General features: G+C 41.0%; 1 protein-coding gene across 3 annotated transcripts; it reads left to right on the top strand.

The window, feature by feature from the left end:
• Nucleotides 1-428: 428 nt before the first annotated feature.
• On the top strand, nucleotides 429-18,892 carry gja5b (gap junction protein, alpha 5b). Of its 3 annotated transcripts, XM_064327645.1 has the most exons (4): nucleotides 7,482-7,842; nucleotides 14,346-14,454; nucleotides 14,926-15,087; nucleotides 16,272-18,892. In XM_064327645.1, exon 4 carries the CDS (start codon nucleotides 16,286-16,288, stop codon nucleotides 17,438-17,440), a length of 1,155 nt encoding a protein of 384 aa, XP_064183715.1. In that variant the 5' UTR covers nucleotides 7,482-7,842; nucleotides 14,346-14,454; nucleotides 14,926-15,087; nucleotides 16,272-16,285; the 3' UTR covers nucleotides 17,441-18,892. The 3 variants fall into 3 exon arrangements, with proteins under 3 accessions (XP_064183716.1, XP_064183715.1, XP_064183714.1); XM_064327646.1 differs by lacking the exons at nucleotides 7,482-7,842; nucleotides 14,346-14,454 and adding an exon at nucleotides 429-766; XM_064327644.1 differs by lacking the exon at nucleotides 14,346-14,454.
• The last annotated feature ends 1,919 nt before the right edge of the window (nucleotides 18,893-20,811 follow it).

Genomic DNA, 20,811 nt, shown 5'->3' on the forward strand with positions numbered 1-20,811 from the left:
TGCATAATTTCCAGAACATTTGCGATGTTGTGAAAGGGGTTACACACACAGGACTCTGCACGTTCTTTTCTGCAGGACCTTGTTAGGGTCAGGATTGTGTAAGGTGTGAGATGAGTCCCGTCCCCCCCAGCCCTGGCTCAGTCAGCAGGGCACTTTGTTGGGTGATAACCCTGCCACAGAGGTGTCGTAGTCACACACCAGGGAAATTTAATGGCAAGCCTCCCTTTTTAAAAATAGGGTGTGAAGAACAGTCAAGTGTTCCCATTTATTGTGCCCACTCTCCACCCATGCATATTTTAACCTCTCAGACAAACATGCACACATTAAATTATTCCATATTTCACTGACAAAGACAGTACGATGAAATAAGATAACATTTTTGCTTCGTCTCTATTTACAACAACTTTGAAAAGGGGTCTTTAAGGGGGTTTATTGACGTTTACCTTAATTTGAATTTGGAAAGTTTGGGATTCCTTTTCCATCATCATACTTTTATTTTGGAGCTGTTCACTTGATATGGGCTTTGGACTAAAATTTCCAAACTTCTCCCCCATCGATCTTGCTATGAGCTGATATCTGGTGAATGAGCAGGAAATCAGCAGAGACACACAGAGCCAAATCCTTTCTCTACACTGAAAAAACCGATTCAATGACCGGGTGAAACTTCACCACAGAGCTACACTCCAGGCAAAGCAGAGAATACCTTATGAATCATCTTGTATGGACATGCTCAGATGTTCTCAAGAACAGTTACTTCATTTCTCAGGTATTGCTGTACACTGTCTTGCATGAATTTTGGAAGTCAGCTTCCTAAATAGACAACATGCAGCCTATGTTGTGTCCAGAGTTGAACAGCAGCATTTTGCCATAGCTGCAAATGATATGTTCTGTTTGTGTGGCCTGGTTTCTTTTTTCTTTTTTTCTTTTTTTGTAATTGTGACATCCAGGAAATGTCGGGAATGTTGATTGCTCTTAGAATTCTGCAGGACATTGTAACAGTACAGTTACTTTAAAGGCCCAGGAAACTGAAATCTGTGAATTCTTTGCTGATGCACAGCCAACAATATTATTATAAATTAGGACATATATTGTTACTTCTAATATAGACATTATTTACCCTTTTCATAGCATATCCATTTAGTCCAGTTTCTTCTTATTACCCCTTATTTTATAAGTTAACTTCCATAACTTGAATTTGCTCTACTAATTTTCTCTATTTTTATATTTGGGGACTAAACACCTGAGTCCAATTCATAGCTGCTATTCTCATTGTTCTCATTAAGTAATCATCCCTCTTCTGCTTTTTATTTTGGCATTCTCTTTTGGTTTCTCATGGTCACAGTATTTGTCCAAAGCAGTTTGCACTGCAGATATACCTTTTCTTGAGGATGGATGGTGAAATGTATGTTTCAAGCTTGACAAAAAACAAAAAAGATTAAATTAGAACAGAACTTCCTCCAATTGTTTATTTTTGTTCAAAATCTGATTACCCTGTTTTTGGGTGGAGTAGGAACTGCTCCATTCAGTCCGAGGCCTTGAAATCACAGTTCCAGACAGACAAATATGCATAGAGTGCATATTCTGATAAGATTTTATTCCCTGAAAAAAATTATTCCTTTTTTGTCCTTAAGGAAACATAATGTGTCAACATATTGAGTCAGTGATAACTGGGGTCCAAGCAGAAGAAGTTGTGACTGTTGCCATGTGTTCAGGAGAGAGGTAACATCCAAGCATTGCCATAACTTTGATTCCAAATATGGTGACACTTTTTTGGAGATCCCTCACATTTGATTTTTGCTAGCTAGTTCATAAAAACTACCTAGCTAGTGATACATGGTAGGACTATGACACCAAAACAAATATGAAATGCTTAAATTTGAAACATTTAAATAAAAAATAATTTAATTTCAATCAATACAGTACTTTCATGACTAGCTGGCATTTCTTGTGTAACCACAAGTGGCAAAAATGTTGTAGAAAATAAAATAAACATTGTAATGAACTAGATTCTATACTCAAAAATTAGGAAACTATATTATTTCAAGATAATTTAATTACTTCATCAACAATCATTTTATTTCTTAAAAAGAAGACGATATATGTCAAAATTATTGTTAGTCCTGTTTTCAGTACCCTCCCTACACAAGCATTAAATTAATGAATGGTCTTATAGTGTTTTACGAGATTATTGATCATATCAGAGATGATATTTGATGTTTTTACTACAATGCGTCAAACAAAGCATCATTTTTCTATTTAAAAAAATATGAAAAATGGACATTTGCATTTGCAGGGCTACAGAACGAAATCTAGCAATTACATCTCACATTATTCCCACACTATAAACAAAAATATTATAAAGCAATCAACTAGCCTTGTTAAATTAATAGATGATCAATTATGAAGATCTATAATTATATAAAACATGAACAACGGGTCTTGTGTCTGTTTTATTACATGCATTAATTAATGACATGCAAAGATTTACAGTTACAAATGCAGTTTACTGATGATAAACACACCTTAGCTTTTAACTATGATTTACCTGAAATTCATTAGCTTAATAAAATAGTTTTAAAGGATATTATTACATGGGAATCTAGCAGTGATAATAATATTTTGACCCGACCTTTAACAGAAGATGCAGAAAACATTTTGAAACAGATTATTATGAGGATCTACAATCACATACAGGTCATGAACAGGCCTTTGCATTTGTTAAAAATGTTCAAATTACACTAATGACATATACTTTGCAAACAGTTTACTGATGGCTAAAAACCATTTAACAATGATTTAAAGTATATTAAAGCATATTATCCGACCTTAAAATAAAGTGCTATCATCAAATTTAAGAGCACATTACACATAGAGGTTGGATCGAGGCTGAAAGTCAGTCAAAAAGGCTTCAAAAGTCTTTGTCCTGTTTATGGAGCCAAGAGTGGCTCACGTGAAAATACTTTTTTTTTGTCTTTGTTGTAATAAAGAGTTCAGCTTGAGTTCTGAGAAAGGCTCACTTGCCTGAAAGATAAGCATTATCTTTGTTTTTGAGGACAAAATAAAGACATTTGCTGAGTCAATTCACATTTGCTGACAGCTGACCTCTGTCTTTCCATTGTAAGCCAAAAAGAAAACGGAGCCAACGGTCAGACACTTCTTAACACTACCAAACACTGGGGAGATGGAGATAGAGATTATACCCCCAGATTTGTTTTGTCATCCAAATGCTAAAACACACGCAGGTCAGGCCTCTTTGTGTTCACCTAGTCCATGGAAAACTTTGTTCCACCTGAGTGGACAGTTATCTGGACTAAATCGACATTCGTCCTTAAACAAATAAATGCAATAATAAACTAACGTAATACAAATTTTCCACAAAAACAGATTTGCAAGTTGATTTTTGTGACTGCATTAACTGTTTGCTACGACATTATGAACACTTCCATTTGTCGCAAAGACACTCTGGGTAACTTCACTTAGAAGGACTAACCCGGAGAAAGGCACTGGATCACACAGATCTTCTTTTAAATATTTAATGTGCAAACACGACCAACGTTTCAACGTTACCGAGTCTTCATCAGAGTCAAATTAGTATATTTGTAAACTTCCATTTGTAGATCAAACATACAGACAAATGTTGAATCCAGGTCAGTCAATACAGGCATGGTAGGAGGAGAAAAGGCATGCACATCTAAACCTGTTTTATCACTTATATACTCATGCCAGTGGACCATGGTATGGATATACCTGCTAAGGTCAAAAGTCTAAAGTTTTTCCATCCTGCTGCACAGGGCCCATTGAATTAAAGGCAACATTATGTTAAAGTGAATGTCAGGCATCTTCACAGACTAAATCTCGCAATTTCATTGCATTAAAAATGTGATTTTAAAATGTAATATTGATTTTCCATTTTTAAGGCAATTCTTGACTGAAATCTTTCTTGACATTAAAATAATTTTCTTTGTTTTCAGTTCCTGTTTATAATTTAGGAACCTTGTGGTTATTTGGCCGATTTCCTCTTTAATTGGTCTGTGCGACTCCTTCATCAGTGCAGCCTCTGCTTGCACAATGTGGCTTGTTATTGGCCTTAAGAAACATTGTTGGCTCATGGTCACCTGCCTCACAACCAGCTCGCAGTCTAAAGTGAGTTATAGCTATATAAAGCCCACCAGCTAGCAGTCAGCAGTGGAGCTGGAAGCTTTAAAGAGAATTTTATAGAGATCCTCATGACTGGGTTGAAATGATAAGATAGGCGAGGTGTTGGGATTCACAGAGTCACCGATGACAACCAAGAGGGTTTGCAGTTGCACAGCTCCTGATTGCCCATTTCTGTCCTCCAGCCTCCTCATAGGTTGGGGAAGGAGGGGGGAGCGGAGTTGTGTTTTGGGAGGAAGTATCTCACCCAGCCTATCTGATGTTATCACAGAATAAATTAATTAAATAAATGATATAATTATGTACCTGTAAATTTTGTAACTACGCGTGTTCTTGTGTATTTGTTGTATTTTCTCTTAGCTGGATGGGCTGTAATAATAATTAGTAATTTAATTATCAGAGGGGTGGCCAATCTTGCTAAGAAGAGCAAGGGTGGATGCAAGCTTTTGCTCTAATTAAGCACTACAAAACCTGATTCACCTAATTAACTAATCATAGTCTGAATCTGATGTTTTAGTGCAGGGCTAGAACAAAATCTGCACCCACACTGGACCTTTTTGGTCATGGATGCCTCTGCTTTGCACTTTGCAACCTCACACTAACAAACTCTTCATTTGGTGTTTAATTGTTATTTCTTTGACTGTGTACTGCTGACTACTACAATTGGAGTGCCTACAGAGGTGCCTGGAGGATCAGGACTGAAAGATAGATTATGTCACAGGTCACATGGTCCCGAGAAACTTGCAGCCCTAAGCATTCATTGTGCCAGTGGTGATAGGGGTCTGCCCAGAACTGTTTTCTTAATTCCACCCCTGCCATTAATCCCACAGATTTATAATTAGTCCCTCAGTGAGGGTTTCATAATTATAAATAAATAATAATAATATATAATAATAATAATATAATAATAATAATAATAACTAATATGCTGAAACTGGTCTGCTGTAAAAACCGGAGCATTTGTCACAGCAAATAAAAGTGTCATATTATCCAGTACCTTTTAAATAGCACATTAAATGCTGTTGGAAAACACCTTGTGTCTGTCTTTAGGTGACTTCATTTCATTCCACAGAATGGTGGCTCACCACATCCTGAGCACTTCGTAGAGCCATGTCATCACTCAGTGTATCGAGCAGAGCCGACTGCTGGCTTAAATGCGCTTTTAGGGCCACACCCATCCGTGGGCCACACAAATTAGGTTACAAATGTTTTTTTTTGTTGTTGTTGTTTTTTCCTTTCATGTTTTGGTTTCCAACATTTTAATTGTGCAATATTTATTGGGTGCAAATAGCTTTTTCACTGCTACTGCAATCTGCAATCACAGCCAACAACCTTCTCCCCCTGGTTCATTCTTGTTTAGGGCCACCAAAATCCTAGAGCTGGCTCTCATGTATTGTAGCCTGTGGTATATAGGCATATGCAAGTATGGTAGTAACATGATTCTTTGTTTACAGCACCTCAATTCATTGCTATTTGTCATGTGATGGTTGCAGCAGGCAAATCTCTCTATCTCTATGTCTCTCTTCGGTTATTTGTAGTACATGCCCCCAGCACCACAAGGTCATGTGAAAACCTTGCATTTCCTTTTTGTGCTCAAGGGACATTCTGTGGCTCACTCATGGGGCACACAAATGTATTTAGAATCTATGACAAGATGAAACCTTACAGAAAGCGAGGCTTGTTAAGTTTTAAAGCTGTGGAACAATCTTAATGAGCGTGTCTAATGGCAAGTAATTCATAAGGATACAGAAAAATGTCCCTGAATCACTCCTGACTGTACAAAATATTCTAAATCTATTAAATTGCATTTGTTAATTGAAACGATAAGGAGAAAAGCTCTGAAATGTGAAGTTTTGGCTCATGCAAACACGTGCCCAAAATGTTATGCTTTTAATGTGCAATCAAACATTTGTTAGCACAGCCCCATTTGATAGCTGAATAAAATGCTACATTTAGGAGCAACAGCAGGGGGCAGGTACTATTTCTCATGATGTTTGACCGAAAGGTCGGCAGAATCACAATGAACAAATTAAACAAATTTTCATTGAAAATATCAAGGAAGGCAGATTGGAGACCCTGATTGTATTATGAGTGCTTTCTCTCGGTAATACATTAACAGTACCACCCCCTCCCCCTTTCGATGAAAAAGACACTTGTTTTCAGCGAGAAATCCTGAACATCAGCAATCATTGCATTTGAATGCCGTTCCCCAGGGCTCTCTGAAAATGTACCTTATTGTGTATGTCTTGCCAGCAGTGAGGAGGACAATGACAAAGAAGTATTTCCTCTATAGTGTCAGACTGTGAGGCCCATTGCATAGAGACTAGCATAGTTCAAGCAGACCCTGTAAGCGGATGGTAATGGAGTATATTAATAAGAACCCAGAGGCTTGAGTGAGTTCACACGTCATGGTTGAGCATCCTGGAGGTCTAAAAACTGTCTTCTGTAAGAGTAGACATGACCAAAAGAGGCAATTTTTCATTCACACTTACACATTCATCTATATTCATCTATATTTGTGCCTCCAGAATTGTAAGTTTACACTGCAATGCAAGGCCCTTAAAAATATTATCAGATATATAAAGGCACACCGTGCTGAAGCCACACAAACAAATGTGTAAGTCATTAAGTACTCATTTTTGAGGGAGTTTATGCCAGTAATAATTTTATAAATGTAGAGCTTGTTGAGAGTGTAGGTATGGAAAATATTTGATGATGGTGTTTAGAGTACAATTAGAATGTCAATCATTCCTGAATTTCATTTCAGTAAAGTACATCTAAAAGCAAAAATATGTAAAAATGTCATATTTACTCCTATTTTCTATTTGGCGTTTCATGACTCATAAGAGAAACCAGTTAACAAAGCATTAAGGCTGATGTTCTCATTTAGAAGGAGCCCATACTGAGTATCTGTTTAGTTTGTTGACTACTCTTATCCTGATGCCAATTTCCCATAACAAAACATTTATTTTTAGGTATGGGAAAGGCAGAGGCACTGGGGGAGCAGAGCAACTCTTCTGAATATGGCGTTTGTGTTTGCGTGTGTGTGTGTGTGAGAGAGAGAGAGAGAGAGAGAGAGAGATGGCTGAGGGTTTACCATGGCAAGAACTACAGATTTAAAAGAGAGTTAAGCAGCATACTAAGCAAACGGGTTAGTTCCATTGTTTTCTAATACAATCTCACTTCCCTTCCTGGTGCAGAGGTATTCTTCTTACTAAAATAGAGTACTAGGGAACCAAACAGGGGCCGATTGTGAGCAGGAAGGGAGGAGGGATGTAGGGAGAGGGAAAGGAGGAGGAGGAAGAGATGGGGGTAAGGAGTGGCGGTAGGGAGTCGGGCAGGGGGAGAGGAAACGCTACAGAAATGCCTGGTATGTCTTACTGTGCCCCCCTGCGCAAGTTTTCATTTCTGTGCTCAGAGTGCCCAGCAGCCACGAGCGCTCCTCACACTCAGCAGACAGCTGCTTGTTTTCGTCAGCAGGAGGTTGCCTCCTTTCGACGGCACACGGACACGAGACGCGCACGCACACACATAGGCTCCTGCTGTCTTCCATCAGCACCTCTGCTGTTCTCCTCCCAAGGGCTTTCTGCTGCCTCTCCTTCGGAAACATCCCGGGACTGTGCTCCACATCTCTGAGACGGGACCCAGAGCCACAGAGCCAGCTTCGTACAAGCCGCGGGCCTGCAGGTAATTTACTGCTGCCCCCCTTTCCCCTGGAAAGGTATTCTCACATCACCTACGTACCTGTGCTTATAGGGTTAGCAGGGTTCTTCCTCCAGTGAGACAGGTGACCGCTGAGCAATTTTCTGGGCTGATAAGTGGGGGTTGGCATTGGGGAGGTCACCCACGTCCTCCGACAGCTTTTAGGCTAAGGTCCCCAATCCCGGTTCCAGAGAGCTGCAGGATCTACTGGGGTGGTTGACTGTAACAAGAGCTGAGGGGTAATATTGGGGCAGGGGCAGGGGAATTGATGTCTGTCTGTGCCCGCTGCCTTTCAAAATATCGTGGAGGATCTCCCGGTCATTGCTAGTCAGCTGAAGAGCAATACATAGTAAAGAACTCCCTGAAGAATGACCCGTTTTCTCATGTTCTCTGCAAAGCATATGAACAGTGGGCTTCTTTTTAGAACAGGACCAGAACATTGTATTTCTTGTGTTGTTGCATTGTTATTTCTTAAGCCTGAAGAGTTGACACAGAGCCATCTTTGAAAGCTTTCTTTTTAACTTCATGGAACAGTCTGGGACATTGTTTAGCACTGTTTCTGTGCTGGATAACATTATGCCAAACGAATGTAAGTCTCAAAATAGTCTGTCCTTATTCCAATAGCATATGATTTCAACATGCCATTGGAACTTTGATCGGGTCTGTTGCGGTCAGATGAGGCCAAAATGTAGATTTTTGGCTATGCAGATGAGTAGTGTGCTTGACATCAAAAGAAGGATGCTTTTGTTGAAAAGAATATCATACATAAAGTATAATATGGTGGTGGGTCTTTGATGTTATGGGGTTGCTTTGCATCTTCTGGTTCTGAGATTAAGTGAATCATGTACCTCCAGCAAGAACAACACATTTTGACCAAAAAGCCCTCTATTCAAGAAGCTAAACGTTAGCCAAAAACAGAAGGTCCCACAAAAAATGCATCCCACAAAATTAGAAATTGTAAACTGACCACAGAATTACTGTTTTTCAATTTCCATCTCCAGGGATTGGTCAAGCCTTTCTGCTGCCCTTTGGATTGGGGGGGGGGGGCGGGTTGTATAGTGATTGTGAACCAGGGCTGGGTGAGGGAGGTAGCGATCTTGAGTAGAGGGGAGTGGGAGGAGATAGTGATTGTGAATGGGGGTTCTTCAGTGGCTATCATGAACATGTGTGGATTACTGAATTTTTTTCTCCTTCATTTGAAACTGGCCCTGCCCATCGTAATCTCCAGACCTCAACCTGGTTGAAATTTAGTGGTTTGAATTGAAGAGGGCAGTCCACAAGTGCAGACCAAAGGATCTGAAGAATTTTAAAATATTTTGCAAGAAAGCTTGGTCTAACACTCCTCCGCCCCACTCATGTTATGATTACTAATTTCATGAACAACTAGAGAAGAGGACTCAATACTCATGTCTTGGTGAAGAGGGTGTGCACAGAATACTAAAACAGGGGTGCCAATAATATTGATATCTTTTTCGATGAACAATTGTATGAGCATAAAATAATATTATCTGCCCATTTGAGCATAGAATGTAGCTAATTACCTGTTTTATACAACCTTTTTGGGTCATTATTATGAAGGGTGGCAATGATCATAGACCTGAATGTAACTAGGTGTAAAAAACCCACAGACACACAAAAGGGGTTAAAGTACACTACAATATTTTTCAACACAAGTCTTCTCTCCTGATACAAATGAGAAGTCGCATTTCCTTTAATAAGAACATAATAAATATAACCAATGCACTTTTCAGTTCAGTACAACTACAGAAACTTTTGCCACCAGCTAGTTGCCAATGAGAGCCAGTTTAGTCTATGGGAATCAGTGCATTTCTTGGGAACAGTATTCTGTCTTTGTTTTAGTGTTAACAATTTGAGTTAACAAATTCCCATCACTGAGTTTGCTACACTTCAGGTTATATCATTTTTGGAAAAGTTATGATGTCATCAGGGGGAGACTCGGAAGAAAAGAGACATTCAAAGGAGTTATGCCTATACAGCAAAAAGCTGGGCTTTAAATGAATCAAAATGGCTAGTGCGGTTGACAACATCCCAAATTCCATTCGGGGCACCAGTGCCCTGAGCACAGCAAGGAGACCTGCTCACTCTCCTGAACTGCAATGGGTTCATAGGCATCCAGGAATCATGTAAAGCAGCATGGCAGCTCAACACAGGAATTTAGAAACAGCTGCACGTTTCCTCTCCCACTTTTCACTGCCTCAGCATGTCTCGGCTAGCTGCGGCGTACACACATTACCCTGCCAAATTATCCCTGGACAGCCTGACCTTTCTGACAGAATAAATTTCCCTTTCTCCTTAAAAGAGGTGGGTCTATCCTCTATGAACTGGACTCGGCTGTTCACGGATAAGGAGGAATTGGTAGCAACTCTGGGCTGTTTCCTTTCTGCAACACAGTAGGAGCATATTAGTGCAATATCTGGGACATTATTTTAATTTACATTTCATAACAATTACTTGGAAGAATTAAACATTCAAACACTACTTTTATTACTTATTTATCTCAAAGAATTTATTCATTATTTAAGTCCGACTTACAGTATGCAGTGGGCAGGAATTCCACCAGATTAAAAGCTGTCTAGGCCTAGGGTATTGTAGTATATGGTCTGTGGTTATGTGACCACAGAGAAGAATATACTTGGTTTGCCCTTGCCTCTGTTCTGCTCTACAGTCTCTAACTCACGTTTGGTTCTCCTCCTCTGAAAAGCACTGAGATTAGATAGCACCTGGCAGGCACCACTAAGCCATTATTGGCAGTTGTCCCTTATGCTCTGTGGCACTGTTGTTATATTTGTGTATATTTTCATTAAGCTTCCTGTTATGTAGCCTCATAAATGCGCTGGAAGGAGTTCATGCCTCTTCCTGTAACTATGCAGTTATTTTAAGGTAAAGCCTTACAGCTCTGACTCTGCCATGGACGTTCAAGCGCATACCATTTAAAACCACAAGCGTTTAATATTACCCCCTTCCCACTCTAACGGCCTATGCCGGGGTGGTATTTGTGTCCGGAGGGGGACGGTTCCTGTCTTTTAGGTTCGCCTGTCCCTGGTAGTCATGTCAGTCCTGCTGGGCATCTGCTTTACTGCAAGAGCGCGCTGACTCAACTTCCAGGTTCTGACAGGTTCGCTTGCTTACGCGTTCTTACTGTAAATACAGAACGAACACGCACCCTGGTGATCAGGCAAAATTCTCAAGACAAATGTGGTGGCTGTATAAATATTTACTGTGGCAAACGACAGTAAAAGCTTAGAGTGTAGCAGTGGGTACAGCCTGTTATGGTACAGGGCAGAAAAGTGCCACAATCAGAAACAAACTGGCCAAGCAGCAGCATGCGGGGAGGGAGGACTATGACAGCTAGAGCCCTGGTTCCTATGCCTACATTACCCTCTCCCAACACAACTTTAACACTGAGTGAGTGCTATCGTGCCTCTACAATGACACAAAAATGGAAAAAGGTGAAAAGGGTATATGTTTAGAGTTAAAGGAGTATGGCAGCTAAAGGAAAACCTTATTTCTGTCATCCTGGGAAAACAAAAAAATGCTTTCAGCTCTGCTCGGCGTGAGGCCTTGTTACTCATCACACTTTGACAAACATATTATGCCAGTTTTACAAGCTCCTTTGCTGTCCTGCAAACAGATACAAGCAGTATATACAATCAGTATAAACTAATGAGGTTTATTCTTCTGACTATGAAGTCTATCAAACATATAAAGGTGTCCTCTCTGATGTAAATTATCTTTAAAAATATCACTCTGGTTCCACTCATTGTGGTCTTACTTATGCCCTGACAAGTTCAGTATGTATGCATTCAAATCTGCAGTGGGATTTAATCTTTTGCCGTAGGTTCTGTCCCTTACTGCAGGGTTTTTAGGACCTGGTGTGGTCGAGGGGAGTGGGAAGTGGACTCAACAATGTGACCACAAGTCTATTGAATGTAATGTCGGCCATTGTCATTCTGTAAAATAGACAAAAGGCTCGTTGTACAAAAATAGTCTAATAGACTTTGTGCTAATGACATTGTAAATGACAACCACCCACACTAATGGATATTTTCAACATGCATGATGCTTTGTGCTGTATAATGTTACCACCAAGCCATAACTCATCGGGATGGCATACTTGCCATCCCAAAAAGAGCTTGTCATACTGTATATTCCCAAGCAAGTAACAGAAATGGTCATAAAATTAAAGCATAAAATTCAGTTTGTTCAAATCGTAACTTAAATTCAAATATGTTTTAAGATTTGCTTTCTGGGAATGGCATTCAAATATTTTCAATTACTTACAAAATCTTATTTTTTATTTATAATATTTTTCATGAACTATCTTTGAAACTACATTCATCTAGATATGATGGGCACTAACCATGTCTTCAGCCCTCTCGTGGTATATCCAGATTATTGACATGTTTTCCTGCTGCTCCTCGTCCTCTAAACCATGGGTTCACAATATACCTTCATCTGCAACTCAAAATAACCCACTCAAAATAACCCACAGAAATAACTATTAAAGTCTGAAATAGTCATGTGCTATGGCTATATATCAAATATGTATTTAGTATGTTATAAATATTTTAATTTAGCAATCTAAACCAGCCTTTTCTGTGAAACTTTTTATGTCATGAGTAAAATATGCTATTTACAATATACAGAAAATAAATGAAATATTCTTAAAAAGGGAAAGATATCTATTTTCTTCCATTTTCAGAAGGGCTCCCTTGAACTCCTTTGTCAACTGCCATGGGATCCTTAGACTCCAGTTTAGAACCATTGCTGCAAACTAAATTTTTGTCTTTATCCAAGTGTAATGAGAGGGAGGAATGGGATGTTTGATCCAGCCTTGTGTCCCTGAGAGTACTGGTGCCATGGTGCCACCAGACAGCAGGGGCAGTCAGCACTGGTGCAAGAGGAGTGCTGGCATGCCTTGATCATCAGCAATTAGCTGATCAATTAAAACTGTTAAATTTCCTTACTGGTATTTTTGGTCGGTAATGGTTGCTGATTAAAAGTTAAAAAATAAACTCTCTGTGGCTGTCTTAGACCAGGATTGTAGCCACTCTAATTCTGGAGTGCTGAAATGATCACCTCATGATGCTGTTTTACACTTCCAGTCCTTCACAGCACTCCGTCCCCCCACCCCATGTTTTTTTGTACTCCATCAAAGCAAAAGCTCTTATGAGGGTGATTTCCTGTTAAGTGCCTTGTCACTAGGAAATCATATTGTTTGAGATTGCTTCCTCGGGAAAACAGAAAAAATATGGTGGCTAAGAGGCTGGCCTGAACAGATATTTCAGTTTCTTCCCCGTCTCAGCAAATCTGTATATAATGTTCCCACAACTGGCAGCAAGATAGTAAAAAAAGGCAACAAGCCACTCAGGTTGCACCAGCACAATAGTATCCATTCAAACTCAGATTAATGTGGGCTTGTACACATACATGCTGACACACCTTAATTGCTGAAAGTGATGGCGACAACATTAATGAACCAATGCAAGGCAAAGAGTTCTCTAGGAGAGGGAAAGTCACACTAAAAAAAAGTGAAATGTGAGTGACTTTTCTTTTCCAGTATGCGTGTAAACATTTGTATTGTTCAACATGTCAGGAATGGGAAACAGACCTTGAATAATGGGTAATAACTCCTGTTACAATAGTGAAGATAGCCTGTGCCAACTCAGGCCAGACAATAAGTAGGCTCCTTGTTGACTGGTGAGGAAATGCTTTTGCTTCCTGAAGCTGGCTAAATGGGATTTCCTGCATCTGTGACCTTTCTCCCCATCACTTGAGTCTGGACAGCAAGTGATGGATACAACTGAATTTAATTCAGATTATTATAATTCACTACATTGAAAGTCAATTACAATCCAAACTGTAACCACAATTATTAATGTGTCGTTAAAGGGGAGCTCTGGTTTAAAATTTAAAAAAAGAAAATAATGTATGACCACTTCATTAATTTCAACAACTATTTTTGCTGACTTTAACATATTGAAAAAATGTATCGCTATTAAAACATCTTAATCCTTCTGTTGTTTGAACAAAAACACAGTATGTGTTTAATTTCCTGAGAAGTGAAAGATATTTTCCATTCCACAAATTACTCAGGGAATAGTACATATTTTACAAACAAAAAATTGTTACAAATAGCAAAATTATTTGTAAATGCATAAGAAAATGACGGTGCTTAGATGAAAATGTAAACCTTTGGAGACAACAGGATTTTAAAGCACCCCCAGCAATCCCAATGTCAATAGAACACAGTGCCTAAAGCATTATGGACACTGCATCCTTTTCTGATGACATGAAGGAAGGAACACAGCCAGTCTAAGGATACTGTTTGTTCTGTGCATTCAGGAAAAAACTTTACACCCTTCCATACCTTCCGTATTACATTGAGAATACTGTGTGATGCCCCTGCTGGGATAGGCAAGAATAACAGAACCCTTTTTTTAACTACCTTTACACCTTTTGTGTAGCTCCTGTATTCTGGGACATGCAGACACCAACCTATGCTGAAGCATATGCCCCCTGCCTCAAGACAGCAAGTGTCCTTCTGGCTGCAGTGATTTTTTTTTTTTAGCACAGGTAGATTTATTTTGAGAATATGCCCCCCAAAAAGTCTATGCACAGTCTGGCCTGTATTTCACATTGAACTGCACACATCTGTACTGCAATGTATGTGAGAGATTTTATTAAGGTCCATTCATTAAATTTTAATTGAATTGTGAATTGTTATTTTGAGGATAGAAACAGCAGATGATATATTTACACTGTGCAGCTACGTGCCTTTAGCATACTGGAAGAATTAGTGGCGTTTTCAGAGAACATTGAATGACACAGGGGAGACCACTATCAGGTTTGCCATCAATGGACGTGGATAAAGAACACCTCCCTTTGGAGAAAAACTGAGAATGGGCATTCATGCTGTTCGTGAAGGCATTAGGGCAGGAATGCCAGCCATCTTCTTTGTCTTTATTGTCACTCAGCAGGAGTGACAGAGAACAATAACCTTACCTCACTTGCTTTCTTGAGTCTGAACTGCTTGCTGATTTTAAGGTGAAAAAACCAGAAGACTGAATCCCTCCAGGACCAGGGTTGGGGAAACCAGCAGAACCTGTGGGTTTCCAGGACGAGGTTGCAGAAACCAGCATCCTCTGTGAATCTTCAGTACCGGGACTGAAACCTCTTTGAAGAACAAACATTCACTGTACAGAAAAGGTCAGTGGCTGAGAATGACTGACAGAACAGAAGGGAGGCTGTTTTGTGCATAAAAACACCACCAGTAATAAGCAGGAAAATATGCCTGCCTGTCAGCTGTATAGGTACTATGGGTGGGTCATGAAATGATACATTTCTTAATAAGCATTTTTATTGACTGTTGAGATTTTTTAGTTCTACATCAAAACATTCAAATAAACAAATTAAATAGCAGGGAAAGCAAAGTGAGAACAAAAAAGAAATACTCACAAAATGAACTGGGAACAATCCCAGTGATCTTATAAATGCAGGCTGCCTTACAGGTACCAGAATTGGTAGAGCTCACACATTTACATCAGAAGAGAGTTCGAGCATTTTGGCCTGGTTTCACAGGCTCAAGCCAAAGAAATTCAGATCAGAAATGGAACATTATTTGTTTATATGTTTACTTAAAGTTTCCATTAATAGAGCCCTTTAGGCCCTTTTAGACCCCTTTTCTAGGGTCCCAGAAGGGGGCAGTTGGGTGTGTGGGGAGCACGAGTGCTATGGGAAAGGTTGTGGTCTAAGGCCAGACTGTCTAGTCTGTATAGACAGAGGTTATATATACACATAATTCACATGCCTGTCACTGTTCCATTAACACAGTACAGCAGAGCCATGCACGGTCTGATATACTAGTGTAAAGCCAGGGTCCCTCACTGCCATGGGTTAGCAGCGGTGTATACGTGCACTATGTGTGTATAAACTATATAAACCTAACTCTTTTTACAGAGACAAAGAAAGAGAGAGAGAGAAATGTGAGTTTTATTTCATTGTAACAAACTCAGTACTTTCCCTATGCCCTTTAAATGCTTAGGTGTAGCTTAACTCTTTGCCACCTGTATGAGGGATACATTATGTCTATAATCTTGAAGATAAACCTTCCCTCTCTGGAGTGTACGATCATCATTTTTGGCATTACCCATGATCGCAACATCCACCCATCAGTTTTGGAGGGGTAAGTAAACTTCTTAAACCAGAGACAGTGCTATTGCAGAATAGCATACTGCCTGAAACTCCAGATCAAGAGGTCGGCGGGTGCTCAGCGTTTTGCCCGCTCTGGGCAATGTCAATATACAGCTGGGGGCAGGATGAACCATCCAGCCAGCCTTTAAACTCTGTTTCCAACCTCTCTTTGCCTTCTCTCCTCTGGTATCTTCTGACAGTGTTGTGAGTGGCGATGGGTGATTGGAGTCTTATGGGAACCTTCCTTGAAGAGTTGCAGGAACACTCGACTTCGGTAGGCAAGGTCTGGCTGACCGTCCTCTTCGTCTTCCGCGTCCTGGTCCTGGGCACGGCAGCGGAGTCCTCCTGGGGCGACGAGCAGTCGGACTTCATGTGCGACACTGAGCAGCCCGGCTGTGAGAATGTGTGCTACGACAAGGCCTTCCCCATCGCCCACATCCGCTACTGGGTCCTGCAGATTGTGTTTGTCTCTACCCCCTCCCTCATATACATGGGTCACGCCATGCACATACTGCGGGTAGAGGAGAAGCGCAGGCGGAGGGAGCTGGAGGACAAGGGTGGGGGTGAGGTCGGGGGTGGGGGTGGGGAGAAGGAGTACCTGGAGGGGAAGGAGTCTGGGAGGGCGGAGGACACGGGGAAGTTGCACCTGAGGGGGGCACTGCTGAGGACGTATGTGCTGAGCATCCTGATCCGCACTGCGATGGAGGTAACCTTCATTGTGGCGCAGTACATGATCTATGGAGTCTTCCTCAATCCGCTGTATGTCTGTGAGGCCTGGCCCTGTCCCAACCCGGTCAACTGCTACATGTCTCGGCCAACAGAGAAGAACGTGTTCATTGTCTTCATGCTGGTGGTGGCGGGCGTGTCCCTGTTCCTGAGCGTGGTGGAGCTCTACCACCTGGCCTGGAAGCAATCAAAGCGATGCTTTCGAGACTACCTGGCCTCCCGCGCTCAGCAGCCCAAACCTGCCCCCGTGGCACCCATTGGCTGCGAGCTCGAGACTCCCCTGCAGGTCTCCCGCACCCGCACCCCACCCCCTGATTTTGACCAGTGCCTGGCGACGGCACTACCCCACTCTCACACTGGCCACGCCCACCCAAGCTGCCAACCGTTCAACAACAGGATGGCCCACCAGCAGAACTCCGTCAACCGGGCCACCGAGCGCCACCACAGCCACGACAACCTGGAGAAGGTGGACTTCCTGCAGATGAGCTACACGCAGGAAACCGAGGCAGCTGACACCTGTGGCCTGCCCTCGGCTCCGCCTCCTGCTCTGGCCCTGAACAACGGCTTCTTAAAGGACAAGCGGCGCCTCAGCAAGACCAGTGGCTCCAGCAGCCGAGTGAGGCCGGATGACTTAGCCGTGTAGGAGATGGAAAGGGAGCAAAAGTGGGAGGGCGAGGAAAGGGAAAATAGGGAGGGAGAGTCGAAGGAAACGTGCTGAATTGAAAGAGGTGGGATCAAACCGCTAAAGAGCAAGAGAGGCTTTTAACAGTGAGAGAGCTGCATTTTCTAACAGAAGACAAAAGAAAAAAGGTCCATATTTCCCCCACAGAGTGCGGGGTAGGGCCCAGACTGCTGCCAGTGAAAACAGTCCAAAGCAGAGGGGGTGCAAAGTCCCTGGGATTGCACTTTTCTCAAACCTGTGAAAACTTGGAGTAACCTACTGTGCACTGTGGACTATGTGGACATGTGAACATACGTGACAATTTATTTTATGTTAATTACCAAAAAAGACTACATCACAAACTGAATTTTTATGACTGCCCACGTTTTAGTGCTATTTATATTTTAATGACGTATGACACCTGGCGGCCTTGAAATATCAGATGTATACATACTTTTAGCACACGCAATTTCTAAATCAGAAGCACAATATGTTTTTCATTACTGTGGGTAGGATCCATGTACATGTATATTCAAAGCTTTAGAAAATCATATAGCACTCAAAATATGATACATACCTATACATAGGTATGATTATGTGTGTCCCATAATACCCAGTGACTGAAATCTCATTCCAGCTCCCCCCATGAGGGGATTTGTGAGAGCTCTCTCCCACCACTAACCCTAACCTCTTATGGTAAAACAGGCTGGTTGGCAGCACCAGTGCACATGGTGCGTGTCTCTCCTCCAAATGCAGTCCATGGTCTGGTGTTCACTGCATGGGCCAAACAGTAGGTGAGCAAACACAGATCCCTCTGGCACAAAGGGGCTTACTTCAAGTGCTGAAAACAAAAGTGCACCAGCAAAAGAAATTTAAACAGCCGATTTCTGAAACAATTTTAAAAAAATCTTGCTGGATATGCAGTTGTAGTAAAGTGTTTCAAAACAAAGTGTGGGGCTAGGTTTTTTCTGTTTTTCTTTTTCGAATTCAAGTGCCAGCTGATTTTTCATGGACAGCTGACTAAAGAAAATGTGACCAGAACAAATGAAACTTGACAACATGTCAATTTCTAAGGCTGGAGAACATTTAAAAGAAGTACACAGCAAAACCGAACACATAATCAGTTTTTTCACAACCGCATAGCCATTGCTGTGACTCTTAACCAATATATGCAGGAAGCCACTTTATCACTCATTTTGCAGTTGTATTCACTGATATTTATAACACACAGGGCAAGAAGGAAAGATGCTGATCACATACTGCCAAATACATAGCTCTGCTTACTGTCCTCACCTCATGTGACTAAGGAGAGGGTGCCTGGCCTATAATGCTAACTGATTGTAACTGTACTGTGATGTTGTTTATTTGTTATTTTTCATGTAATAATGAAAGTAATTTTAAAATATAATTGATATAAAATTATGCATAAATGAATTATGTGTCCTTCTGTAAAGACGATCAAAATGAGCTTTATTTTGATGAGGTGTGCACAAATTACTGCATGAGTGTTATGTGCAGAAATTCAGACTCAATGGTTGACCAGTGTTATCCCAGCAGAGATTCAAACTCATAGCTTTCTGTTAGCAAATCCAGCTCCCCAAGCACTCGTCCTCATTTCAAAGGTGAGTTTTGCTTTTATTCTTAACCAGCCTAGTTAATAACAAGACTAGGTATGCTCTGTCAATTTACAATTAAGTCTTATATCCCTCCTGTACTGTCCCTTTTTAAACTATGAGTTACATTTTATGGGGTTTACAACAAATTAACATTTGATCTTCATGCTTTTTTGTAATGTGTCATTGCACATTCATTGAAAGTGAACCAGCATTCTCAAGTTATTTTCCATATTAATCTGATGTTCAAAAAAAAGCTTTTTTAATTTTAGAGGACCCTATGCTCAAGCTGAGGCTGAGGTTCTTTTTACCTTCAGTCATTCTTAGTTCTTCTATAAACATTCCATCAACCCAGTATGAAGGAAGTTTTCCTAAATTATCTAAATCTTTCTTAAATGTAAAATGATGGGGGGGGGGGGGGGGACAAATTAATGATTAATCATTAAAATGATTAATCAGACCAGTGCAGGGCAAATACATGATAAAAACAATATTTGAACTTAAATGGAAGGCATGCCTTAGCAAGTTATACCTTGGCAGGGTATGGTCTATACTGATACAGCAATGACAGTTTAGCACTATTTAGAGTTTCCACAGACAACTGAAATGTCCACAGACCCTCACTCTTAAAGGACCAAGAAACTGAAATCTGTGAATTCTTTGAATTCTGTGTTGTTTTAATAATTTTTTTTTTACATTCAGTAATGGCCAATAAATTATTTTTAATGATTCTTTCAAAAAACAAAATAAAATAAAATGTATAAAAGTCTGTGCCAAAATTGGCTAAGCTCAGTGACAACTAAGCCCAGTGAAATCCTTCCTACATGTAAGCAAATAACCTGTGGATTTTCCAAATTGCACGGCCAGGATTGTCTCAAAAATCCACAAATAAATACAAGCGACAGGCAATGCACAAATGTGAACCAGCTACATTTATTTGTGGATCAGTTACATTTATTTGTGGATCAGCTGTATTAGTTGTGGATTGGCCCTAGGGCGGGCGCCGACCACCTGCAGCTCGTGGTGCTGCAGAGGCTCCAGTCTAGAGTGCTACAGCATGCTCATGGGCCGCCCGGGGTCGGCCACAAACAAGACCCTGCGCAGGTTCTGCCAGCAGTAGTACTGGGGCCGGTGCCGAAGAGACCTGGAGGCGTCTACCACCGCTGTGATGCCTGCACAGTGAAGAAGGGGCCAGGGGACAGGGTGAGGGCGCCACTCCAGCAGCCTTTGTACCCCAGTGGTGGCAGCAGCCTACAGTCGCATCCACTAGCCTCTGGCAGCCTGCAGTCGCCACGAGTGGGAAGGGACTCACCATGCCACCCACCTGTCAGGCTGCAGAACCTTGTGAGAGTGGGAACTACAGTAGAACGGGCCTGCAACGAGGCTGCTGCAAGTTTTTTCAAAGGGGGAAAATGTCATGTTTATAGTTGATGCATATGTGTAACACTTCCTTGTGCTGAAAAGCTATTCTAGGATTGGACTGAAGAATAGTCAGTTTGTCAGTGATTTACCTAAGGGGCCGCATGTAAGGAATGAAAAGAGCTTGTTGTATGTGCACATACCAGTGCTGGAATCCATTGCTCATGTTTAAAGCTGCACTTATCTTGCATGTTATTAAATGAGTGCAATGGCTGAAAGAAATGATCTGCCTTGTCTGTCCACCAAATTCGCTACAGTATGAAGACAACATTTTTTCTAATAAAAATTATTGTAGGTATTATTCTTTGCCTTATGAATACC

This window comes from Anguilla rostrata, chromosome 3 (genome assembly GCF_018555375.3).
Source record: "Anguilla rostrata isolate EN2019 chromosome 3, ASM1855537v3, whole genome shotgun sequence".
Lineage (NCBI taxonomy): Eukaryota > Metazoa > Chordata > Actinopteri > Anguilliformes > Anguillidae > Anguilla > Anguilla rostrata.

What these genes read in the sequence shown, in the direction of transcription:
- gja5b (XM_064327646.1), top strand. Translation starts at nt 16,286, where the DNA reads ATGGGTGATTGGAGTCTTATGGGAACCTTCCTTGAAGAGTTGCAGGAA.